The 13,396-nt window shown below is 35.4% G+C and overlaps 1 protein-coding gene across 1 annotated transcript; it reads left to right on the forward strand.

The window, feature by feature from the left end:
* The first annotated feature begins 1,793 nt into the window (after nt 1-1,793).
* LOC140433751 (uncharacterized) lies at nt 1,794-2,414 on the forward strand. The gene has a single exon (XM_072521728.1). The coding sequence runs from the start codon at nt 1,794-1,796 to the stop codon at nt 2,412-2,414; it is 621 nt and encodes a 206-aa protein (XP_072377829.1).
* Nucleotides 2,415-13,396: the final 10,982 nt, after the last annotated feature.

Consider the following 13,396-nt stretch of genomic DNA (forward strand, 5'->3'; position numbering starts at 1 on the left):
CACTTCTCCCAGTCCAGTCAGTCATGTCAGATTAATTTCGACTCGAAATGAAATTTCAACCACTTTCTTAAAGTTGAAATTAATTTCGATAAGTCGAAAATTAGTGACGTCGTTTGGTTAGTTCAGCTGAAATCCACAAGGTTCGCAAAGTCGCATTTCGACGTCGCCATATTAATTTCGACATGTTTTGAGTCGAAATCTCAATTAGAATCAGGGCCCTGTTTCTTGTTTGCTTCACTTCAAGGTGGTAATAGACATGTTCGTCTAGTTCTACCGGATAATACCGAACGTAGTCTCTACCGAGTTTGTCTCAGTATTCCAACCGTCCCACTGTACCTACCTCTCTCCTACAGTTAACATGGTACACTTTCTTTTTTGATAATATCATTGTTGCAAGTCTGAATCAAGTTTATATTATTATTGTTATCTTGGGATATATCTTATTAGCTATCTTTCTGAAAACTAAATTATTCATCAGTATTTGACTGGTATGGTACCTCAATTTATCTAATAATATTGTTAATATAGTTCAACTGTAACCTCGTAACCTAGTTCAAGTTAATTTACTGTGTGCCAAATTGAAAGTAGCTCCTATAAAACAGATTACTATACCTCGATTAGAATTGTTAGCTGCTGTTCATTTGGTAAAACTTATGTCGTTTGTGTTAGAGTCGTGAAAGCATATAATATTTCAAAATGTGTATGCTTGGTTAGATTCTCAAATCGTATTGCACTGGATTAAAAGCTCCCCCTCGAGATTCTAAACTTTCGTCGCAAATCGCATTTCGTATATCCAGTCTTATAGTCAAAATTATTCTTGGCATTATATCGAATCTCGAAATAATGCAGCCGATGCGCCTTCGCGAGGCATGCTACCGGCCGCTTTTCTATCAAAATTAGACTGGTTAACAGGTCCTTCGTTTTTGTATAATATTCCATTAATTTTTCCAGAGGTTCCTCCCTCATTGCAGGAAAAATCCTCTTTGGAAGAGATAAAGAAAGCTTTAGTATTTGTTTCGACTCGTGAGGAACTTTTTTGTCTTGTTTGCTGAAAAATAAATCTTTTTTTACCTCGATCCAAAGAATTTTGGCTTTTATGTTGCGATTCGCGCACAACTCTCGTTATAAAAGGTCGAAACGGTCAGGACCCTTAACTTTCGTAGAATTAGATGACTCGTTGATTATTCTTGTCAGATCTACACAGGAAAAGTAATTTGAAGAACATCTTCAATCAAATTCTTTTCCAAAACCATTTCGTAAGTTGGGAGTATTTTTAGATGATAGTACTCAGTGTTTAAGAGTAGGTGGTCGTCTATCTCAGTCTTCGTTATCGAATCAAAACACCCGTTTTTTGTTACAAAAAAAATCTCGCCCTACTACTCTTCTAGTTTGTCATTATCATGAGAAGTATTTATATGCTGGATTTAAGAGTACTCAATTTTTGGTTAGTTAAAGGTTTTGGATAATGTCTTCTAAACAAGACGTTAATTCGGTGTTGTCCAAATGTATTAGATGTTGGAAACAATCTCCTAAAAACTTACAACCCCCTATGGATAATTTGCCTAAATTTCGTCTCGGTGCTATGAAACCCTTAGATTATGGCGGACCGTTTTCGATAACCATGTCTCGTTACAGGGGAGTTAGGACTCAAAAGGCCTATTTGTGTCTATTTGTATGTTGCGCTACAAAAGCTTTACATCTTGAATTAGCTAGTGATTTGACCGCGGAAGCCTTTTTGGCCGCTTTACAATGGCACTAATTTTCATAGTGCTTATCGATAGCTTAGTAGCTTCATGGAGAGCGCTCTCCATAAAGAAAATATTAAGTTTTCATTTGCTCCTCCTGCTGCTCCACATTTTGGTGGTATTTATAAACGCGGAATTCGTTCTGTAAAGAAACATATTGTTCGTATATTTGAGGCTCAAATTTTGACCTACGAAGAATTTTATACCGTTTTGACTTTAATTGAATCCATCTTAAACTCACGCCCTCTCACCCCATTAACTAATGATGTTGAAGATCTCAATGCTTTGACCCCAGGACATTTCCTGACTCTTGAACCCTTGACCTCTTTGTCTGTGCCTGATGTTTCGGAGGTATCCTTCAATCGTTTGTCCAGATGGCAGTTGTTACAACGCATCCATAGAGATTTTTGGGCTCGATGGCGAAAGGAATATTTGCACATCTTGCAACAAAAGTCCAAATGGTTAGATTCTGGCTTTGTACCTAAAATCGGTGCCTTAGTTGTTTTAAAGGAGGATAATTTGGCTCCGTGTAAATGGCCTCTCGCGCGTCTTATTGAATTGCATGAGGGTAAAGACGGTGTAGATCGAGTGGCTACCGTGCGTACGATCACCGGAACCTTAAAACGGCCTCTTGTCCGAATCTGCCCCTTGCCGATAGATGAAGATTAGATGGTCAGCATTTTTTACTGATTTTTTTTGTTTGGCTTTTATTAGTAGAACCACGACGAAACCACCATTTTAATTTTAATTTTTTTATTTTAGTTTAAGTTTTGAATATTTGTTTAAGATTTGTATAGGAATTGTTTGTATTAATTATCGTTTTAGTTGTCTAAGTAATGATAGTATTTCGAATTCGTTTTGTTTTTTAAAGACCTTATGGCCCTTAAAGGGGGGAGAATGTTTAAATTCAAATATGGTTGTATAAATTAATCATTACATTTTCCTCTCCTTTATTCACCCGATTCTAATAGTACCGCTTAGACTCGGAAATACATCTCGCGAACACAAGACTTTTAGTCGTTAAGAGGAACAGACGCACCCGCTAGTGCATCGATGCATTCATATTGAATTCGTTTTGTTCGTTGTTTCGTAAAGTAGTGCAAATCTTGGTAATTAGCGGTAAGTTCTTCACCTAGTTTTACCTCAACCTTTAAATTGTTTTTTGATTGTTTATTGCGACCATTTAAATTTTGATAATTATTTGCACCTATGAGTAAAAGATCATTCATCTTGCCAGAAGCTATCGAAGGAATAGTTCGGGTTAATTTAATTACTATTAATTTGTAATAGTACATTATGTGTTAATTCCCCACATGTTGGTTAATAACTTTGAAATTGTAAATCTGATCTATTAGTTTTTGATACAATTCATTAATGTTACTTTAGATTAATTTAGTCTTTGTAAAGAATATGCCAATATTCTTCATAAATTAGATTACAATATATATTTAAATATTTAGTCACTACATCAAATTCATTTCTGTTTACTTCAAATCATATAGTTTGATGACCATATTTACAATGCCAATAAAAAGAAGAAGAACTATCATACTATAAACTACAACTAAATCAACTATGTCATTTTTACCTCTCAAAATTTACTAGACAACAAAAAACAATTCCTGTTAGCCAGTTCCCCTATTCCACAAGTAATGTTGTGCACAGCCTACAAACTACCTTTTTTTTTTCAAATAAAATGCCTGTCTTGTCTTTTAAATGTGTTCTGTTTCTCCTACAAATATTTTTTAATTCTTGATTTCTTGAAATTTATTTCTAATTGAATTTCTGTCATCACAATAATTTCTTTCTGCCTAAAAAATAGACCAAGATTGGATCTTTATTTTGGACTTGACATATATACCTTGGATTATTTGCACACCCTAACTAACATCAGAAAGAGAGCATCTATCTTATTCTACCTTGTTACACTGCTGTCTGTTTAAGATTAATAATTTCAATAAATAACACACATTTCAAAATATGTCTTTTCAGTAAATATAAATAAGTTTCAAATAATATAACATCACACTTAATTTTCAACAAACAATTTACATTAATAACTACATTTCTATCCTAGTTGTTAGTATCACTCTCAATTTCAACAGCTTTCCCGTTACTCGTTAAATAGTTGCAGTAAAACCGATGACCACCTGTCGCCAGATTACCATAACCGATTTTTATATTATATTTTCTAAAACATTTAATAATAATCCTTGTATCTACATGTAAGTTATCATTATCATCTTTGGCTTTACAATCCTCTGTAGATCCAGGCCTGCTCTAAGATTCTGTTTGGTTTGTGATATCTAGTACCTATCTCTAAGTTGGTCTCAACTCCATCTAAGCATCTAATTCGCGGTCGGCCTCTGCTTCCTGTTCCTACAGGTGTTCCTGTCGTTAGCGTTTTAGCAATTTTATTGTCAGACAATCGTATTGTGTCCAGACCATCCAAGTCGCTGTATTTTAATAACCGTTACGACATTTGGTTCATAAAAGAGTTGGTATAATTCGAAATTATATCTTTTGCGCCACTGACCTTGATCGTTTATAGCTCGAAATTTTTTTGTGGAGTATCTTATGCTCGCATATTTCCAACAAAAAACAAAAAAACAAAATTTGTTTAATTTACTAATGTTTGTATTTTGAGAACGATTTCCGAAGTGGAAATTGAAACGTCAATAAACGTACTTTAACCTTTTGTTACGTCCCTCCACATATATTCTTAGTTTTTTATTAATAATTTTTATTATTTTATTTTTATATTTAATTCTTTAATTAACATGTGTGTATGTCTTGTCAATCGCGAATTAATACGGACCTGTACAGTCCGTCCCCTAACAGTCTGAAGGGAGCGAAGCTAGAAGACGACACGCACTTCAATCTTAGTGATAGTCTTGTATAAATCAGCGCGCTAAACACTCCAGCAGTCTTGTATAAATCAGCGCGATAAACACTTCAGTATTTTGTGACCACGCGACCTTTTGAGAAAATTCTGTTCCCGAGCCAACCCCAGTGCACTGCGGAAGAAGAATTGTTACATCAACATCACAGGTACCGTAATTTGATTGCATACACACACAGTATTTATATTAATTGATAAATTTACATATAACTTATTTTCATATTAAAATTATACCAGCACCTAAATAAACAATTATGAGTGAGTGTTTCTCTTATAGAGTTTAAAGCTCAATCACCTTTAATTGTGGCTTATTCCCATTTAAATAGTAATTACTAGAAAAAATATGGATAGAAAAATCAACAAAAAAAATTAAAAATATAAAAAAAACTACACCTAAAATAGCAATTAAAAGCACATAGGTAATAATATAATTAAAAAAATCATTAAAAATAAAAATAGAGCCAATTTAAAAATAGAGCCGTAGAGGAATTATAGTTTACCTTTTCACCTTTTCTTTCTCGCTTTAACTTGTACTATTTCTACATAACGTTCTCTTTGTTAAAAAAAAAACAATAATTACTTTCTTTTTTACTTCTGGGAAATAAATAATTGATTAACGGTGAGCGATACATCACACGGAATTTACGTTAAAAGTTATCTAGATAGTTATCTGTCAGTTATTTTAACTTAAAGCTAAACGTTAAAAATAACTATGGTGATACATCACAGGGCTCATCATTGGCATAATTGCTATATATTTTGTACCAGACAGCACCCTAATATGGGCTATTATATTTTCAGCATTTAGTTTATCGTGTACTGTTGACCTGCAGATGCATAGCAAATTATAGTATGCGAAACCGGTCATTGGTGGTAGAATAAATTAATTGCAAGTCTTATTCATATTTTATTTGCCTATTTTGAAATAGACCATACAGGCAGGCAGCATATTCAAGATTTCTTAAAATTGAATTCGACGAATATTTCTGTAGTGATTCAAAAACGGTAATCTCTTGGATAACTGAGGGCTGAAGAATAGGCTACATTTGAGTGGAATTGAGTGACAGTAATTCGCGAAACATCGTGTATTGAAAGATTACCTCATATCCCAAGTGGACTTAATCCTGCTGATCTTCCTTCTGGAAGTTGTTCTCCTAAGCAGTTGCTCGATTGGTGGAAGGGACCTTAGAGGCTCTATAAAAATTCATCATCTTGGTTTCGAGATGATCACAGCTGTGACGAGGAGATTAATAAGGAGAAGAAGAAAAAACTGGTTACAATCCTTGTTAATAGTAAGCAGGATATTATGACCTTGGATGATTGACACCGTAATTATTTTTCACAGTATCTAAAGATGTTACGAATAAGCGCCTGGATTTGTCGATTTAGCTATAATAGCTATAATAAAAGAAATAGGGAAGACAAACACAAGGGAGAGTTAACTTCTGAGGAGGTTAATAAAGCTGAAACGTTAGTACTCAAACTAGTTCAGCAAGAGACATTTACGGACGAAAACGATAAATACCAGTATAGTTTAATCCGGTTGAAGAGCCGCATTAGTAATAGAAACGATCAGAAATGTTTTGGTTTTCCGATAGTTTTGCCTGCCAAACATTTTTTAGTAAATAGCCTGCTGTTTCGAGAACATGTCAAGTCTTGTCATGTTGGAACTCAAGGACTAATGGCTATTGTACGCGAACGATATTGGATTTTAGGTGATCGGCGCGCTATAAAATCCGCGATTGACAAATGCGTCGTCTGCAAAAGACTTATTGCCAAGAATATATCTTATTATTTTATATTAAGTCGCCAAGTCGTTTGAGGTGAGTGTGCCACCGTTGCCTATAGATCGTGTCTGGGACGCGGTAGCATTCGAGACAACTGGTATAGACTTTGCGGGAACTTTTGTATTTAACCACTGGAGAAAAAGCGTAGATACGTCTTTTTACTTGCGCCGTGTGCCGCGCTTCGAACTCAGTACCTCGTTATCTGTAGTAGTAACTAGATCGTTTTACATGGTTTTTGTTTTTGTCAAGTTCATTTTTAGGCAGCAATTTCATTGCTAGCTGTATTTAGGTCGGACGCTTCTGGTAGTAGGAAATTCTGGAGTCTTTTCATACATTTTTATCTTAGCTTTTGCTTGTCTGTATTTGCTAAATTTTTTATGTACGGTACGTCAATGACTTGATTGTTCAAAGCTTCTATTACTGCCTTGGGATACCTATATAGAATCGAAAGCCTTCTCGAAATGTATGAAGGTTAATGCTAGCGGTATTTCATATTCTTTAGCTGTATTCATTTGTTCTCTAATGCGTTTGTTAATCTGTTGTTGATGATCTTTTTGAATATCTTGAATATAATTGGTAGTAGACTTATAGATCTGTAGTTTTTGATATCCCCTTTGCTACCTTTCTCGTGAATGAGAATTATGTTTGCTGTATTCTAGTGGTCTGGTATGCATCTCAATCGAAGGCAGTTCGTAAATATGCCTCTTAGATTTTCAAGGTTTTATTGCTAGCGTATTTAATCAGTTTCACTGTTATACCATCTGTTACGGCACTGTGCCTTTGGGCGTCGTAGATTACGCCGCGCTTGACGCATTTGACCAAAACAGATCACTGTCAGCCATAGAACGAACAGCATATCGGAGTGAATTGTTTACATTTAAATTATTATAAACTGAGTTTAATCGAGGAGTTTTAGTTAGAATAGTCAATCCAGTCTAAACTAATAAAAAACGTTGTATTCACACAACACATAATGGTCTTTCTCTCGGGATATTACCAGTAAGTAAACAATTTACTGCAAGCGCCGGCATTTTCAACAACAAAGGCAAAATACATCATAATGGCTGGCATTGCTTAGCCCCCTACAGGGGACTTCACAGCGCCAACATTTGGAATATAATTTGGAACATAATTAACATGACACTTCTGCACCACCACAGAGGCTAGCAATCGGTATTTATTACAAAAATCTCACAGCAGTGAATTCATGGTTTATTATGGTTTGGAAACAGATGATGACTTTGGGACAAATTAAAGTATTTTTGGGTGCTTCCAAATTCGAGGTATGTTACTATTTTATAAGGTAAATACAGGGTGAGTGTTCATTTCATTATAAAATTCCTATTTCTACCTATTGTTGGATTTATATTTGAGCAATCACATTGGTTGGATTTGAATTTATTTTTATTTCTGCTTTTTATTATTACTGTTAATCATAATGGATGCTTTAATTAAAAGGCGCGGTATTTTAAAAGGTCAATTAACGATTTTCGAGTGTTTTATAAACAATTTAACGAAAAGTACCTTATCACAATTAGGTACCTACTAGAGTTTCAAAATGCAAAGATTTATGGAATCAATTTGACAATATTCAAACTGAAATTGAGGATACATATCACACATCAGAGCAGTCCAAAGAAAGGCAGGATTTTGAGGAACGGTATTATATAGCTATGGGGAAGGTCAATTAACGATTTTCGAGTGTTTTATAAACAATTTAACGAAAAGTACCTTATCACAATTAGGTACCTACTAGAGTTTCAAAATGCAAAGATTTATGGAATCAATTTGACAATATTCAAACTGAAATTGAGGATACATATGACACATCAGAGCAGTCCAAAGAAAGGCAGGATTTTGAGGAACGGTATTATATAGCTATGGGGAAGGTTGAAGAGTTACAAAATGCTTCAGTAAACGGTAGTCATATTAATCAAAATCACAGCATTTCTAGATCGGACAAAAATCTTAAACTACTTCCTTTAGAAATACCCTACTTCCACGGAAATTATGAGTCTTGGACAGAATTTTACGATATTTTCACATCGGTTATTCACAATAATAATACATTAAGTAATGCAGAAAAGTTTCATTATTTAAAAAGGGCTTTAAAACATAAAGCAGCGGATACTATACAAAGTTGTTTGTACAGAGGCAACTGACAGTAATTATTTGCTAGCTTTGGACCTTTTGAAAGATAGGTTTGAAAATCCAAAATTAATTATTAAAGGTCATATAGATTCAATCATAAAACTTCCACAATTAGTAAAAGAGTCGGGTACTCAATTACGAACATTTTTAGATTCAATCAGAAGGGCATTAAGTTCTTTAGGTCAACCAATTGAATCATGGGACGTAATTTTATTGGTAATCTTGGAAAGTAAATTAGACATCACAACAAAACGGGCTTGACAGAAACATGGACCAAAGGCTAGGTTCTCAACACTTGCTAATTTTTTAGACTTTATCGAAGAAAAATGTCAATATCTGGAAGAAGGCATTGATGTTAACAAGGCAACTATTCACAAATCATGGGAAACAAAAGGACGATCGGATAGGCAGCCCACAACTAGTAGGGCATTCATAGAAACAAATGGAAAGGCATGTCATATCTGCGGCAGTTATCATTCTCTATATCAATGTCGCCACAATGGTGTGGGAGGAAGTCCCAACTAGAAGGAGACCACTCTGACGCCCTCGTCTCCGGTGGCGAGATAATATAGCAGGAGACCTAAGCACTATGGTTGTGGAGAATTGGATGGAGGTTGCTTAAGACAGAAAACAGTAGAGGCATGTTGTCGAGTCGGCTAAAACCCACGAAGGGTTGTAACGCCACGGAGTAAGTAAGTAAGTATATCAATGTCAGAAATTTAAGGAGCTTTCTTTACAACTGAGAAGAGATGAAGTAAGAAAAGCAAATGTGTGTTGGAATTGTCTAAGGATTGGACATAGGGTACAAAATTGCACATCGGGGTGATGCAGATCTTGCGGAAAGAGGCATCACACTTTACTTCACTCGGATATTAATAATAAAGTGGAAAATACTCAGATACACAATCAGACAGGTTAAAATACACGCATCATTGAAGGTACTAGCACACACAGGTTAAACATGGGAGGTTCTGGCATACAAAACAATACGGGCACACAAAACCAGAAGGCATTTACTTCACAAGCAATACACGGGCAGAATTCTTACGGGCAGGTAGTTAATCGGACAAGTTCAGATCAAGGGTTTCAGCTTGATGATACAACACTGGGACTAGATACAACTCCAACTGATAACCAAACTATAGGGCAAGGATTTTAACTAGATTCCTTTAAATCAACTCAAATGGTAGAAGAGGTACAATAACAGGTTTTACTTTCAACAGCCATTATTGACATGGTTGATAACATTGGAAACATGCATAAATGTAGGGCATTGCTAGACTCGGGGTCTCAATCTAACTTCATTACACGCAGCCTAGCAGAGAAGTTGCAACTAACAGGTCAAAAAATAAATATACCAGTTGTTAGGATAGGTCAAGGTATTACAAATATTAAAAGATCAGTGAAGGCTACAATACATTCAAGATTTGAAGGTGCGTATAAATGCAACACGAGTTTTTTGGATATTGACAAGATTTCGGATTACATTCCACATTCTAGAATTTCAATAAATCAGTTTAATTTTCCTCACAGTATAAACTTAGCCGATGAATGTTTCAATACACCGGGACAAGTTAACGTTCTATTAGGCGCGGGTATTTTTTGGAATTTACTATGTGTAGAGCAAGTGGTACTTGGCAAGAATCAGCCACTTATGCAAAAAACTAAACTCGGCTGGATCATATTGGGTAGAATATTTCCAGACAAAAAACAATACAATAAGCAAGATTTTCTAGTTATTTATCATTTCACTTCTGAGGTTAATTTCTAAAATAAAATTGAAAAATTTTGGGATATAGAGGAGATTCTACGGAAGAGGTTTTTATCCAAGGAAGATAAGTTCTGTGAAGAAACTTTTCAAAACACAACTTTTAGGAATAAGGATGGAACATTTACAGTCACCTTACCTGAAAGGTCGACAGTCATGCCATTAGGTAAATCATTCAGCATGGCACTTCGAAGATTTCATACATTGGAACGAAAATTAGCAAGAGATACTGAATTACGGAGACAATATAAAGTGTTTATGGAAGAATATATTCAACTAGGGCATATGTCTCAAATTGGGAGCATTGATAATATGCATACTTTAAATAATTCAGACAAGGTATATTACCTACCTCATCATGCGGTGGTAAAACAAGGTTCAGCAACAACAAAATGTAGGGTGGTTTTTGATAGTAGTGCAATTACAGACATGGAATTTCTCTTAACGAATCACTAATGGTGGGTCCAAAGTTGCAAGACAATTTGCTTAACATATTACTTCGATTCAGAAGGCATAATATAGTAATAGGGGCTGATATAGCCAAAATGTATGGATGTATTTGGGTTAACGAGGAGCAGAGAGGTTTACAACGGATACTTTGGAGGTCAAACGTAGAAGAAGAGATTAAGGTTTATAAACTTAACACACTTACATATGGAACGGTACCTGCTGCTTACTTAGCAATCAGATGTTTACAGCAGATGGCACATAATAACAAAGATAGTTTCCCTAAGGCAGCGCAAGTTATACTTTCAGACTTCTATGTTGATGACTTGCTAACGGGAGTAGATACTGTAGATGAGGCAAGAATATTAAAGGAATATATTAGCAATATTCTAGAGGGCACAGAATTTTGTTTACGGAAATGGATCTTTAACCGGGGAGAGGTTTTGGAAATGGATGATTCAGTTAAAAGAGGTATTGAGCACTATTTAGAAGGCAATAACAATAAGACATTGGGAATTTACTGGGATGCACAGGAAGACAAACTTCACTATTCAATAAACACTACAATACATGCTGCTAAAATAACTAAGCGGTCGGTGTTATCTATGATAGAGCAAGTTTTTGATCCTCTAAGTCTTATGGGACCAGTTGTACTAAAGTCTAAACTCATTTAGCAATCTTTATGGAAACTCAAAATACATTGGGATGAGTCACTACCACTAGATGTACATACAGCATGGGTAAATTATAGAAGAAATCTCGATATAATTCAAAACATTCACATCAATAGGCAAGTAATTTGTTCAAATCCACAGCGTATAGAACTACATTGCTCTACGGACGCTTCAGAGGCTGCATATGGGGCAGCAGTTTATCTTCGTTCAACGGATAAGTCAGGTAATCATCACGTAGGCTTATTGTGCGCAAAGTCAAGAGTGGCTCCTCTTAAGGTACTTTCATTGCCACGACTTGAACTGTGTGGTACTTTGTTAGGCACCAGATTAGTAGGTGAAGTTATATCAGCATTGGGTATCGAATTTGATAGGATATATATATGTGGACTGATTCAATTGTAGTCTTATCGTGGATAGCTCAGAACTCCTTTAATTATAAAACTTTTGTATCAAATCGTATATCAGAAATACAAGAGGCTTCTAAAACCTGGACATATTATCTGGATATTATCTCAAGAGGCGTAAATGCGGATCAACTCATTTCTTATAAGCCTTGGTGGACAGACCATCGTGGCTAAAAATGGAAGAGGAAACTTGGCCCAAAGCGGTCAAACTTGACGATGTTGGCTTACCAGAAAGAAAGGTCAAGCGTCAAATATTTGTGGTTAACAAAGATGTGGACATCTTTGACAGGTATTCTAACTTACATAAATTGCAACGGGTAGTAGCATATTGTATGAGATTTGTTTCAAACTGTAGGATATCTAAGGAAAATAGGGTGACTGGTTGTTTAAGCATAGCAGAAAGAGAAATGGCACTTGTTTGGCTGATAAAGGAAATGCAAGCGCAGTTTTTTCCGTATGTCATTGAGGCATTGAAGTCAGGTCAAGATTTGCCAAAGCGTAGTGACCTTTTAAGTTTAGCATCTTTTATTGATGATAAGGGATTATTAAGATTTTTAGGTAGGCTGAAACATTCAGACTTAAGTTTTAATCAAAAACATCCTATTATACTTCCTAGAAATCATAAACTGACTAAATTGATCATTATTATATGGCATATAAGAAATCTACACGCTAACCCACAACTATTGTTGCCTACTCTTCGAATAACACTCTCCCATCGCCGGAAGACGTACGGTACGAAAGTGTTTACATAATTGCGTTATTTGTTTTAAGGTTAAACCTACAGTACAAAAATACATCATGGGTCAACTCCCAAACCATAGGGTAACATCTAGCCGTCCATTTCTTAACTGTGTTGTGGATTATGCAGGACCTTTTGAAACCAAGACCAATAATCTTCGGAGAAGTAGGGTTCAAAAATCATATCTATGTGTCTTTATATGTCTTGCTACCAAAGCTGTTCATCTTGAAATTGTTAGTAATTTGAGCACTGAGGCATTTTTAAACTATTTCAAAACATTTATGTCACGCAGGGGTTTATGTAAAAATATCTATTCAGATAATGCTACTAATTTTGTAGGTGCTCACAGGGAGCTCAGGAAGTTATTTAGTCTAATTTACAATCCTAGCCGCTCAACAGCATACTTGGAATATTTTTCGCAAAATCAGATTAATTGGCACTTTATACCGCCAGTATCACCACATTTCGGGGGGTTATGGGAAGCTGCAGTTAAAACTGCTAAGTATCATTTAAGGCGTGTTTTGATGAACAATCGTTTCACTTTAGCGGAGTTTTCAACAGTGATCACTCAAATTGAATCCTGCATGAATTCCCGTCCTCTCACACCCTTAACTAATGACCCCAATGACCTTGACATACTCACTCCTGGCCATTTTTTGATTGGAGGTCCTCTAAAGGCTATACCTCCAACTCATTTTGGTGATATCAATGAAAACAGACTTAGCAGATTTCAACATCTTACCAGGATCACTCAGCATTTCTGGACCAGGTGGTCT

Source organism: Diabrotica undecimpunctata, chromosome 2, assembly GCF_040954645.1.
Source record: "Diabrotica undecimpunctata isolate CICGRU chromosome 2, icDiaUnde3, whole genome shotgun sequence".
Classification (NCBI taxonomy): Eukaryota; Metazoa; Arthropoda; class Insecta; order Coleoptera; family Chrysomelidae; genus Diabrotica; species Diabrotica undecimpunctata.

Bases quoted from the DNA above. Each gene is read 5' to 3' on its own strand.
- LOC140433751 (XM_072521728.1), top strand. From the start codon at position 1,794: ATGGAGAGCGCTCTCCATAAAGAAAATATTAAGTTTTCATTTGCTCCT.